The 12,711-nt window shown below is 41.2% G+C and overlaps 1 protein-coding gene across 2 annotated transcripts in view; it reads left to right on the top strand.

Annotated features, from left to right (window-relative positions):
- The window catches only part of camsap2a (calmodulin regulated spectrin-associated protein family, member 2a), a 52,158-nt gene extending 40,253 nt beyond the window's left edge, over positions 1–11,905 (top strand). The window contains exons 8-17 of one of the 2 annotated variants that reach the window (XM_078258765.1): positions 85–181; positions 433–464; positions 607–676; positions 884–2,954; positions 3,900–4,036; positions 5,001–5,224; positions 5,794–5,866; positions 7,812–7,927; positions 8,503–8,621; positions 9,419–11,905. In XM_078258765.1, coding sequence (XP_078114891.1) covers positions 85–181; positions 433–464; positions 607–676; positions 884–2,954; positions 3,900–4,036; positions 5,001–5,224; positions 5,794–5,866; positions 7,812–7,927; positions 8,503–8,621; positions 9,419–9,724 — 3,245 coding nt within the window. In that variant the 3' untranslated portion in view covers positions 9,725–11,905. Of the gene's footprint in view, positions 1–84; positions 182–432; positions 465–606; positions 677–883; positions 2,955–3,899; positions 4,037–5,000; positions 5,225–5,769; positions 5,867–7,811; positions 7,928–8,502; positions 8,622–9,418 lie in introns of both variants that reach the window. The other variant, XM_078258764.1, reaches the window with a different exon arrangement.
- The last annotated feature ends 806 nt before the right edge of the window (positions 11,906–12,711 follow it).

Here is a 12,711-nt window from a genome sequence, read left to right as displayed (position 1 = left end):
AAGTAATTAGGGGGGAAATAGTATTATTTTGCTATACATTGTGAAAGCACAGTTTGCTCAATTGTCTTTATTGTGTCACCTCAGAGCCCTCATTCTTTTCGAAGAATATACCAGCAATCCCCATCTCCAAGGCAACCAAGAGGAGCTTCATGGAGAGACCCCCAAGTCCTGAAAGACCCAGGTATACTTCCAAAAATGCATCAGCAAAGCATTTCACTTCCATTCGAATGGGGCTGCTTGTTGGCTAGTAGTTTACACCAGTTGGTGGGCAGCTGGCAGGTGTGAATATATGGCACTGATTAGGCCAAATAAGATTGGATTTTTCAGCAAAATTCATATCTGGACAAAGTAAAGCTAAAAGGACCATGAAAATATGTAGTACAATGTATAACACGTTTGTAATTTTGTAATTTTCTCTTTCTCATTCTCTAGTTTGCCCCTCCGACCCCAGCCTCGAAACTCAGGTGGGTGATTTTTTTATTTATTTATTTACTTTTTTGGTTTTTACCAAAAATCGAAGCGTTAGGTATGAATATCAAAATATGATTACTTGTAGGTAAATCAAGTTCTGTTTTGATTCTTACTTTGCTTACCTGTGTCATCCAGGAGAGATCAAGAGGTCAACCTCAATGTCCTTTGTCGATGGCAACCTCGGCACCTGGCCCAAAGAAAAAAGGTTAGTAATATTACTGTCCTGTTTATGTGCTGCCCATTTAAAATATACAATCCCAAAGACAATTAATTATCCCACGGGGATTAAGAACAGCATACAGTATTGTGATGGTTCCAAACCAGACTTTAATTTAGAAAAGAATTTAGAAATATGAATACAAAAAAGGTATCTTAAAATGTAATCACGTTTCTTTTGGGTTTTTCTGTTAAGGTCTGGGCCTTATGGAGTGTCTTTTGACATCCCCTTTGACAAAGAGGACTCTGCTTCCGGCGGTCTTTCCTCCACGCGTGGCATGGTCAGGTCTGTCAGCACTGATGATGGTTCTGGCTTCAAGGTCCACCACCTGCCCCGCGGAATGAAGCGTAACCTGTCCTTCCAGCCAGTAAATGGCCAGACTGTCGGCATTGAGGAGGAGGGCTGCCCAGACAGCCTAGCTGGTATGGAGCCTAGCAGGCCAGCGTACCCCAACGGACATGGAAGTGTCATGGCAAAAACTCCCTCCATAGAGGAAGCCCTTCAGATTATCCACAGCCCAAATAGGCCCCCAGCGGAGGGGATCAACAGCGGTTTCTTCCTGCACATTCAGGACCACGGGGCTGGTGTTGGTGTCTTGGAGCCAGTGTCAGAGTTGGACTCCCAAGGGCCTCTGAGTACCACAGACACCACCGAGGTGGACACTGGCATCCATATTCAAACAGAAGACATGCTAGATGAGGATTCTTCTCTGAAAGACTGCTCTGTGAACATGGACCTGGATATGGACACGCCAAGCCCCTGCCCGAGCAGTCACAGCAAATCCCCCTCAGGGTTGAAGTTGACCAGCTTTGCTGAACAGAAGAAGAGGAAGCATACTCCTTCATTGCCAGACTCGGGGAGGTGCAGCAGCAGCTCCCTCAAGACCACTCCTGAGGGCTCCGAGTTTTGCCTCCCGTTATCTGTCTCCTGGGCCCCGACCCCTGAGCACAGCCCCATCCATCAACAAACCACACCCCCCCTCACTGCTCAAGCATCGCCCACACCTGTACAACTTCCAGCCAATGACCCTGCTCAGGTCATGGCTACGGAGATGGTACAGCTGAGGATGAGGCTGGAGGAGAAACGTAAAGCCATCGAAGCGCAGAAGAAGAAAGTGGAGGCTGCTTTCACAAGGCATCGGCAAAAGATGGGTCACTCAGCGTTTCTCAATGTGGTAAAGAGAAAAGGAGATGGGGCTGCTAGTGGAGAGGAAGGAGGGAAAACCGACGGAGAAGGCAAGGCAGCAAGCACAAGTTCCACCTTCAAATTTGGGAGGAGCAAGGCAGACACACCTGATGGGGCAGAGCAAAGCAGCACCGCTTCCTGTTGGACAAAGTCGCCTGGTGCAGGAGAGGAAGGTGGTCAAAGCCATGCTCAGCTCACCGAGGTAGATCTCACCGAGTATACGCGCTCGATTGAGAAACTGAACCATTCATTAGCCTTCCTTCAGACTGAGATGCAGCGACTGGCTCAGCAGCAGGAAGTGATCATGTCCATGAGGGAGAAACAACATCAGCAGGCGTGGGTGATCCCTCCTCCCCATACAACCCCATCACCACAAAAACAGAGTCGAGCCGGAGCTGTTACTCGATCCTCAGGACCCTCTTCTCCTGCCGACTCCCCCCGTTCCACCCACCACTCTCCAACCAGCATCAAACGCAAATCTGCCTCCTTCCACTCACGTACTCCTCGCACCGCTCGACCCAACGAGCTAAAGCTGGCCCCTTACAATCGAGTCCTAACTGCCCCACAATCTGTCGACAGCATCCCCAGGCTACGGCGATTTTCTCCCTGCCAGCCCTTGGCAAGTTCCTTCGTTTACATGGGGGAGAAACCAGCAACCTCCAATCCAGAGACAGATGGAGATAAAAACAAGGAGACAGAGTCACTAGATTCCCCAGAGAGGGAGACTGCCAGTGTATGTGTAGCCAACTCACCGCCCAGCTCCCCCAACCTGCAGAACAAGAGAGAACAAACAGCAGCAGATTCAGTTCAGAAGTCAGTTGCAGATCTGAAACCTACCATAGAGTCATCGTTTCCTGAGGTTCTGGCCCACCCTGTGGTAGAGACCTTCACAGTGACACCTACAGAGATTCCTCCCCAGCCAGAAGCCTCAGGCCAAGTCAAGAGCAGCTTGATTGAGGTTCCTCTGTCAGTCGTGAAGCCACTGGATGATCTGTCACTTGATGATGATTTGGAGATGCAGCAGGGTGATGCGGAAGGCCCGTATCAGGAACAGAAGATTTCTTGTGGTTTTTTCTTCAAGGTAGGCTTTTGATTCAAAGAGCTGTCACCATTGTCGATATTTTGTTGCAATTTGTCTTTTCATAATAAAATAAAAATTGGATTTGCACAACCAAACAAACTGGAACTGAAGGGAGGAGAACAAAGCAATATCAATTTTAAAAACCACAGTATGCATAGTCTGGGTAGCAACCATGCAGTGCCACTGGAAGCCTTAAGATGCAGTGGTGCAGTTCTGAAGAAAAAAAAAAAGCTAATTACATTTTAACCTGAGGCAGCCATGTTTGTTTTTTATCAGGAAACACTCTTGTTCCTAACATGATGAGATGATGAATGGTTCAGAAAACATGTCATCTTCCCATTATGGGTGCTAAGATAGTTTGCTAGCTGCAGTCTGGGCTTCGATGTAGGTCATAAAACTGGGGCTGTTGTGAATAATTTAGGCACAGCTGTGGAAATGTGGGGTTGGGGAAGGGTTGGATATATGGTGGATGTGAGGGTGGATGCTGAGGGATGAGCAAAGGATGTACACATGAAATAAAACCAATTTGTACTGAAATTGGCTGCCTGGCGTGCCTATGTTGGGAACAACAATACAAAGAATATTGATAAAAACTGAATAATAACAATTACATAATAAACGTTTAGGTGTCTGGATCCAGAAAAAAAGCCTCTACTCTGTTGCCTCTGCCAACCTTTTTACTCTAATTTCACAAAGAAGAGTGGACCTTGCACAATAACTGTTTAAAATGATATCATTCATTATATCCAATTAGATGAATAAAAAGTTGGGAGTATCACATAGTAATCTGTCACAACCGTAGAATGTCAGCTTTGCTTAATGAACAGCAGCTACAAAACCGTAATGTATAATATTCACTAAATGATACTGGATTTTTTTTACTATGCTTACACTCTTTACCTAAAACAGTGTGAGGCGACTGACTTTGTTTCCTGTGTGACTCAGGCGGATGGAAATGCCGAGGATAACATGGCTCAGAAGAGGGCTGCTCTGTTAGACAAAAGGATGAGGAGGGAGAAAGAGAGCCAGCAGAGGAAGATGCAGCAGGAGGCTGAGTTAGAGCAGAAGAAGGAGGAAGCTCGGTATGTTGACACATCTGGAAAATAAGTCCATGCACATTTTGAGAACACAGTGTAGTGTGCTCTTTTCTTTAGTCTGGCAAAAGAATGTATTCACACAGATTGTTATATATAATATCCACCATCAGAAATATTGATGGTTTATGCAGTTCCATGTGTCCCATGTTTTTTAGACTCTTAATTTCTTTTTTTTAATCTTGAAACATATAAATGAGGTTTACTCCACTGCTGGAAATTAATATTAAGTTAATTAATAAATAAAATGTGAAGTACCAGATGTTTTTCTTCTATTTTTCAAACAAACAAATCATCTGATTTAAATGTACAATTTCTAACTTAAAGGTCCTATGACGTGCTGCATTTTGGATGTGGATGGATTCATATAGGCCTCAGTGGTCCCCCTAATACTGTATCTGAAGTCTCTTTCCCGAAATTCAGCCTTGGTGCAGAATTACAGCCACTAGAGCCAGTCCCACAATGAGCTTTCCTTAGGACATGCCATTTCTGTGTCTGTAGCTTTAAATGCTATTGGGGGAGGAGAGGGGGGGCAAGGTGGAGGGTGGGGGGTGGCCTTGACCAGCCACGGTTGTAGCTCTATTTCCCCATGGGCGGGCCAAATTCTCTGGGTGATGTGGGCGGCGGGCAAAGCAGAGAAAGGGAGGTAACCTTTCCCCTTTATGACTGACATAAAGGGAACATTCCAGATTGGCCCATCTGAGCTTTCATTTTCTCAAAGGCGGAGCAGAATACACAGGGCTCGGTTTACACCTATCGCCATTTCTAGCCACTGGGGGACCATAGGCAGGCTGGGGGAACTCACATTAATGTTAAAAAAAAAAACCTCATAAAATGAAATTTGTATGCCATGGGACCTTTAATACTTGTTCATTGACCTAGGCTGAACAGAAAACACTTACAGTATTTCTCTGCAATGACTTCCTCCCATTCCTCTGCTCTGTCTCTTCAGACTGAAGGCAGAGGAGGAGCGAGTCAGGAAGGAGGAAGACAAGGCCAGGAGGGAGTTCATCAAGCAGGAACATCTCAGGAGGAAGCAGCTTAAACTGATGGAGGACATGGATACTGTCATTAAACCTCGACCAGTCAGTGGGGCCAAGCAGAGGCGGGGGCGTACCAAGTCCATCCATCGCGACAGCATGGACTCCCCCAAAACCCCTGTCAGAGCTGCCACAGGTAACCATGGAGACGGCCCCCACTCAGAGAGGTCATGGTCATCCCATCCGTTGAATCTGTGTCCTGCTGCCACTTTGCTTTGTGCCACCTGAGAATGTCTTAATCACATTCTATCACAATAACTACACATTTCAGATATTTATCTAATTTGGTCAATTTAAGCTTTCAACTGGGTTAATTGTGACATTTCATCTACTGCCTAACAAGCCCAAATGAATACAGTAGAACTTTTGAGCTTGGACATGATGATATACTAAAGGAGCACTGCAATACTTGTGTGTGTTTTTATGTGTTTTTATGTCAATTAAATCATGCATTATACAGTATACAGTATGTGTAATAACACATATTCATGCATATATTATAGTGGTGTCCATGTGGACTTTGTGTGTATTACTGGATGTTAGAGTTCATTTTAGTCCAAACACTGAGGATGCATTGCTCTGTGACAGGGTTGGTACCAAACACAGTGGACAGCCTGGTGTTGTTATTCATGGTGCCGGTGTAACTGTGTCGTGCTGTATCACATCTCATCTCACATCCAGGTTCACGCCAACGTGTCTTTTCAGTCTCCAGCTTGTCCCTTGCTTCCCTCAACCTGGGAGACAGCGACAGTGTTCACTCCGAGAAGAGATCACCAAGGTGAGATGTTTTTACAAGTTTATAGCTGTTGGTGTAAGTTTGATGTTTTCAGGAAATTTTTACAAAATTTGAAACTTTTGGATACATAACCAATTCCGCAATATAGCAGTGTATTACTGTCAGTTTGTTGTTTGCTGTATGATAAAAATTGGAATACTTAAAACATAAAAACACAGACTTGGCACCCTGCTATTATTGAGAATAATTCACAATTTCATCCTGGTTCACTTGTTTTAGGAATTACAGTAACTAAGCCACTGTAGAGGAGCATTCAGTCAATGCATAATATATAGAGTAAAAGCACACTGAATTATGCAGGGCAGAAATTTGGCATGTGTATCTGATAAAAAGCATCTGTGGCATTACTGGTCGAGGTGTAGCCAGACATGAATTTAATTGGACACATAATATTTAAAAATAATGCCAAAACAATTTATTTGAAACTTGAAAATATCTGAGAAAACTTTGACTTTGGAGTGAATTTTAAACATATTTCTTTAACTGTTCTTCATGTGCAGTAATGGTGATACTTTCTGACCTTTTTGACTTCTTAAAACCAAGCTCTCCAGACTAACTCCAGTTCTCAGGTCTAACATTACTTCTGTATTCTTCTACCTTCCTTCTTTTAATACTTTCTTTCCTGCTGTCTCACACACATCAGAAGTGCTAGTTTAGCCTCTGGTGCTCTCTTCTGCTTTCTGAGCTCTCCTAAACTGAGAAGAAGAAGGTTAGTTTCTGCTTGGCAGTTTTACTTTAAGGCACTTCAGACTGCACTGAGCCCAATCCTGTACTGAAACCCTGTTCCACGCTGGGTTTTATCAAGGATTGATCGAGCACCCTAAAGTAAAAGCAACATATTTCCTTATGATAAACTTCAAAGCACTGGTCTAATGCTACGCTTCTTACCCCCCCCCAAAAAAAATGACTTGCCTTTTTCCACTTACCTTTCTGCTTGGCCTTTTTCACACCTGATAAAACATCAAAGTAAATGGTTTAGTTTTGTTTCGAGTCACTGCGTCTCAGACCTGTTCTGTAGAACACACCCTGCATAAACATCCATCTTATCAAGTCATTTAACCCCATGTTGTGTCTTAAAATCTGCTAGTGGGATTCAAGAAATCAGTTGTTCTTGAAATATGCAAACATGTAGTTAATCCAAATTAGACCTTTTTATATTCTTTTGGAAGATTAGGCCTTTTTGAGAAATAAAAAAACAAACTAAGATGACTTGTTAACGTGGGCAGTTCGCAAAAAATTATACATTTGAGCTTAGGTTGGCTGAAGTTGTACTGTACATGTGCTGTGCTCATTGATTTCACATAATTACAGACGCAGAATACTGTGTTTTGTAAATACATTATGATGTCAGTGGAATAAACTGTATTCACTCTGTATATATGGAAATCAGTTGTTCACGTATAGAGGGGACACATAATGCAGTTTGCAGTCAAGAAAAAGAGTAAATGTAAAGTGCTGCACTATAATTGATTGTCCTTTTTTATTGACCGTGTATGATGTAGACTGCCTCACATCACCGCACTCACTGCCTGTGCTTGCAAGCTTTGCTACTTTACGAGTAACTGTGACGATGTGCAACAAACACCCAAACCAAGTTCAAACTGTGCGCTGGAATAGTACACACAGTTTCCCTTCACAGTAAGGGGTACATCTGTATAGACATGATGTAGACAGGGTGGGAAAATGACACCAGCCTAATACTGCTGTTCTGCAATGGCTGGAGGGATTTATTTTTGGAGATTCAACGTATCTAGTTGGCTTGTATTATAGTAAAGTAGTTTCCTGCCCTGCCTACAGAAAAAAATGCTGAGTGTTTGGAAGCAGCATCCATGCAGAAAGGTAATCTAATACTCTGCGTGTATATGTGTGTGTGTGTGTGTGTGTGTGTGTGTGTGTGTGTGTGTGTGTGTGTGTGTGTGTGTTCTAGGCCAGATTCTGCAGATGGCTTCCTGTCCCCGAGTCGCTCCAGCAGCAGGAATGGAGAGAAGGACTGGGAGAATGGATCCACGACCTCCTCTGTTACATCTAACACAGAGTACACTGGTAGGACAACTTAGGCCATATCTTCTATAGCATCAGTTGTCACTGCAAATTTTAAAACTAGCTGACTACAGTTTCAGTTTACCCTTAATAGTTTGGAGAATAAACATGATTTTAAGGCATAAAGGTAAATGGTAACATGTTATGGAATGACATCATAAACATAGTTATCCATTTTTTTATCTTGTGTAATTTTGGTATCCAGTGCAGCTAATATTGATACTGAATGACAGTAAAAAACTGAATTTTTTATCTTTTTTAGTAATATTGTAATTTGTTTTCGTCCAAAGTTAAGTCCTCCTCTTTTCTCACTGCTTTCTTGGTAGGGTTCCCTACCTCAGTAGATGTACATTGTAAATCAAACATATTAGCTGGGCTTTTTTAATGCTGCATTCATAGCTACAATTTCTTTCTCAGTCCGCCCGAAAACACATGGATATGCTACCAGTAGCAATCTTCATGCATGATTTATCAAAGAAATTAGTAAAAATAGGGAGGAGAGTCTTTTATTTGACATAACTGTGTAGTTGTCATGACAACAGTCCAATCCTAATGTTCTCTCCTGTCTTCTCATTCAGGACCAAAGCTATACAAGGAGCCCAGTGCCAAATCTAACAAGCACATCATCCAGAATGCTCTGGCCCACTGCTGCTTAGCAGGCAAGGTTAATGAGGGGCAAAAGAACAAGATCCTGGAGGTAAGGGCATGGAGCTTTAAATATATGGTTATATACACTTGCAGAGGTTGGAGTGTCCTGGTGGCTGTATTGATGATGCTCGCCACGTACCTTTATCAGTCAAGCCTTTAAAGGTGGTTCACAATAAAAAAAAAAAATGAAGGGAAGGCTGGAAGACATTAAGTTTTGCAGGAAATGTAACATAGCGTAGCTGAACATTGATTGCAAAAAAAAACACCAAAGTAGAATGAATGGAATTAATTTGTGAATAACAACAGAGTGGTGAGTATGATAGCACTTTGTTGTTGTACTAATACAATTAGTGATAAGGAGAATCAGCCTACATTATACTGAATGTATCAAGACAACAGGTAAAAATTGAGCTTTTGAGTTTGCATTAGCCAGGGAACAGGCAAATTCAAAGGCCTGGTTCTCTGATATTAAGGTAAATAAAGTAAACAATTTGAGAGGTTTCATTTTAAAACTCTTCCATCACAGTGATTTACAATATGTATTTAGGTTATGTTCTACCAAAGGAAATGTATGTACAAGTAAAGGTTTGCTTTGTTACAAAAAGGGCTAGTCAAAGAATAATAAATAGTACTCTAATTGCAGAGACGAAAGGCTGAAAAAACATTTTAGCATTTAAGCCAGTCTAAATCACAGGGCAGACACACACACTTTTAAATAGCTAGAATTAGGCTTGTGAGAAAAGAGTGAGAAGAGTCAAATATCACCAGAACCAAAGCTTTCCTTGAGCATACTGTACATGACTTTCATACTGTATCTAATGAGCTTTTCTCCCCTGACCTTAACAGGAAATGGAGAAATCGGAGGCCAACAACTTTTTGGTTTTGTTCCGAGATGGCGGCTGCCAGTTTCGCTCTCTCTACACTTACTGCCCCGAGACGGAGGAGATCAACAAGCTGACAGGCATCGGCCCCAAGAGCATCACACGCAAGATGATCGACGGCCTCTACAAGTACAACTCGGACAAGAAACAGTTCAGTCAGATACCAGCCAAGACCATGTCGGCCAGCGTGGATGCGGTGACCATCCACAGCCATCTCTGGCAAACCAAGAAGCCAGCCACCCCTAAAAAAGTAGTGCCTGCCCAGTCCTAATGGAACTTAATACACCCAACATCAGCATTCTCCCCTCAAATGGAACATACCCATTTCAATTTGCACTCCACTGTACATATCCATGAAGATTCAAGCACCTGCAATGCCAGTTAGATGAATGCATATTTGTCTTAGGTTTATGTTTGTTTGTTTGTTTGTTTGTTTTCTCTTCTCATTGCATTCCTGTCCTTGTTTTTCCTACTTACTCTGGACTGGACATGATAGGACTCAAAGATTATGAACAACTGGAATGTATGCCACTGCTGAAAAATGATGTAAATGCTTATCACTTCTGTGTTTTAAGAGATTGTCATGTTTGAGTCAAATTATGAAGGCATGTGTGGGTGTTGGTTTTTGTTTCCTATGTGCCAAACGTCAAAAAACAGACAGTATGAATGCCAGGACATTTTACTGAAGCACTGAATGTTTTTAATTCATGTACATATTGATCTTTGTTTGCATTATCCTGTTGATGTGTGGCCTTATGCACGTTTTGTTTTAGCGTGTGAGTACAATGAGGTGATTGTAAAACAGCGTATACAGATGGGATTTTTTTCTACTTAGAAGAACACTTTTTTCTTCATCCCTGTGGGTAAAACAGTTTGTATATTAAGGTACGCAAAACTCCAAAACGAATTGCATACAGCTAGTGTTAGCCACACAGTATATGTGTGTTCAGCTCAACAAAGCCAAGCGGTTTCAGCTTTTTCAGAACCCTTTTTGAGAAAGTGATTTCAAAGAATGCAGGACGTTACCGTGGATCACTGGTTCTCAACCTGTGGGTCGAGACGCCTGCAGACGATTTGAACTATCATGTATTATGTGTGAAAAAATATATATTTCTGATATACAAATATGCTGTCATGTTAGCAGTGGTTGTGTTAAATTCCTTTTTACTCATAATATACAGAAGTAGTTTCAACCTCAAGATGTACTCCAAGAAGTCAAGTTGACAGACAGTGAAAGTAAAAACCATCCCTAAGTTAACCATCTGGTTTGTTTTCACTTGGGGTTTACAGTGAGGCATTGCTTCAGCCAAAAAGGTTGAGAACCAGTGTTGAGAATCACTCTGCTGCTGGTTCACAGCAGATTTGTGAACAAATAAAACAGCTCAGTATTATTTTATTTTTTATTGTCAAATGCTGCCTACTGCACCACATAGGATATTTACAGATTATTAATATAATGTATGATTACACTCTCACCCACTGGTATCAGTAAAATGACTCAATTCCAAGATAATGAAACCTAACAAGTTTTTCTCTGTATCAATATCAGGATTTACAATTCAGTTCATAATAGTACTTAATTGACTTCAGATTCACACCAGGCTTAGTTACTGTATCTTTCAAAAGAAGTCTGCACTTAATACTCTAGGTAAAAGTAAACACCAGATGTCGTTAACATAGTGCATAAAGTTTGGATTGCTTAGTTAGAAACCAATTGCTTATACTGTACATCACTGCAAGTATTGCTGATTCATTAAAATTGCCACACTGTTACTATGGTTTTCATTTCCAACACATCTATGCATCTGTTGCTCTTACATTCTTTCATAACACAAACGTGTTGACCCAAACAGCCTATAGATGCAACGCGTCCTGGAGAGACCAGAAAATATAGTAACGTTGTTAGATTTCTTTTATTTGTTTGTATTATTAGGATAATGAATTTCACAAAATAATGCAAGGCAGAATAGGGCAGATTCTTTTTGCTGCATACGGGTAGAGACTCGCCACAGAGTTTCATTGGTGTCAGTATCACGTTCCTTTTGCCACCGAATGTCAAATCAACATAATTTGCAGGTACGGTTTCCAACAAAAGAAAATCTGCTAAGATTGTGCTTTGTTTTTTAAGGGTGGGGGTGATATTTATGACCAAAAGAGAGCATGTACATGTCTTTGAAAATGTAATCTAATATAACGGAGTGTTTCTCTGTTGGTAATTAGAATGATTTGTCAACTGAAGCTATGTCCTCTATGGCTGTTTAAGGCCAAGGTAAATGGTTATTTAAACTGTAATGATATTGTACAGTGTGTTCATGTGAGCTCATACCTATTCACTATGAAGACTTTGTTTTGTTTGTCAGATGCTGTGCTGTCATTCAACATATTGCTGAACATGTAGTTTCGATTTGTTTTAGTTTTTTGGCATTTAATAAAACTAAGCATGGCCTCAGCATTTATGTGGCGTTAATTGTAAAAACAAAAAGTATTGGATGGATCTGTCAATCACCATTGGTATGGTTTAATGTTTTGATTTATAGAAATGATTAAGGAGACGTAAAGACAATATGGGGTGTCACATCTTTCACCATGCAGTATTTATGGACATATTCTTCTTATTTTTTTAGTTATTGTTTTAACAGTAGACACTTTACAGTAACAATATATTTGCAATTAGCAATTCAATTTCTACAGTCCACAAACACATTCATACTGTCAGTCAGATGGGAGCACAATAGAATATGGGAAAGTGCGAGATCAAGAACTAAACAACAAGAAAAATATTTGAAATAAAAACTGAATAAAGACGATAAGGCCTACGATAAAGAGAGACGAAATACACTCGATAAAGGGCCGAATGTAGGCTATGCCGAATGCACTGCACATAAGTAAAATAATAAAATTAGAATAGTTTGGAAAAAATAAATAAAAGGGACGTTACAGGTCTGGTTTGTGAAATATTATGGAGGCAATGCAGACAGACACTTTTGGGTAATTGATATGGCATTTGTTGCTATGAATGACGTTACTGGGTAACGGCTTTTACCAAATTCACTAACCGGTGTATGCTAGTTAACGTTATAGGCTATAAAGGAAACCTAAGAGAAAACATAAAACACGTGCTGTTATTTTGTTTTTTCTTAATGTATTTCTTAATGTTTAGTTATATTTAGAGTGACACTAGCCTAACCATCTTAATGCCCCTCTCCATCAGTTAAAGTGTGTTGAAGGTGTGACCTCAGGGCGTCATCACTACAGTTG

Source organism: Sander vitreus, chromosome 9 (genome assembly GCF_031162955.1).
Source record: "Sander vitreus isolate 19-12246 chromosome 9, sanVit1, whole genome shotgun sequence".
Classification (NCBI taxonomy): domain Eukaryota; kingdom Metazoa; phylum Chordata; class Actinopteri; order Perciformes; family Percidae; genus Sander; species Sander vitreus.
Note: the sequence above shows the minus strand (reverse complement) of the source record. Positions and strands in the feature narration are given on the sequence as shown.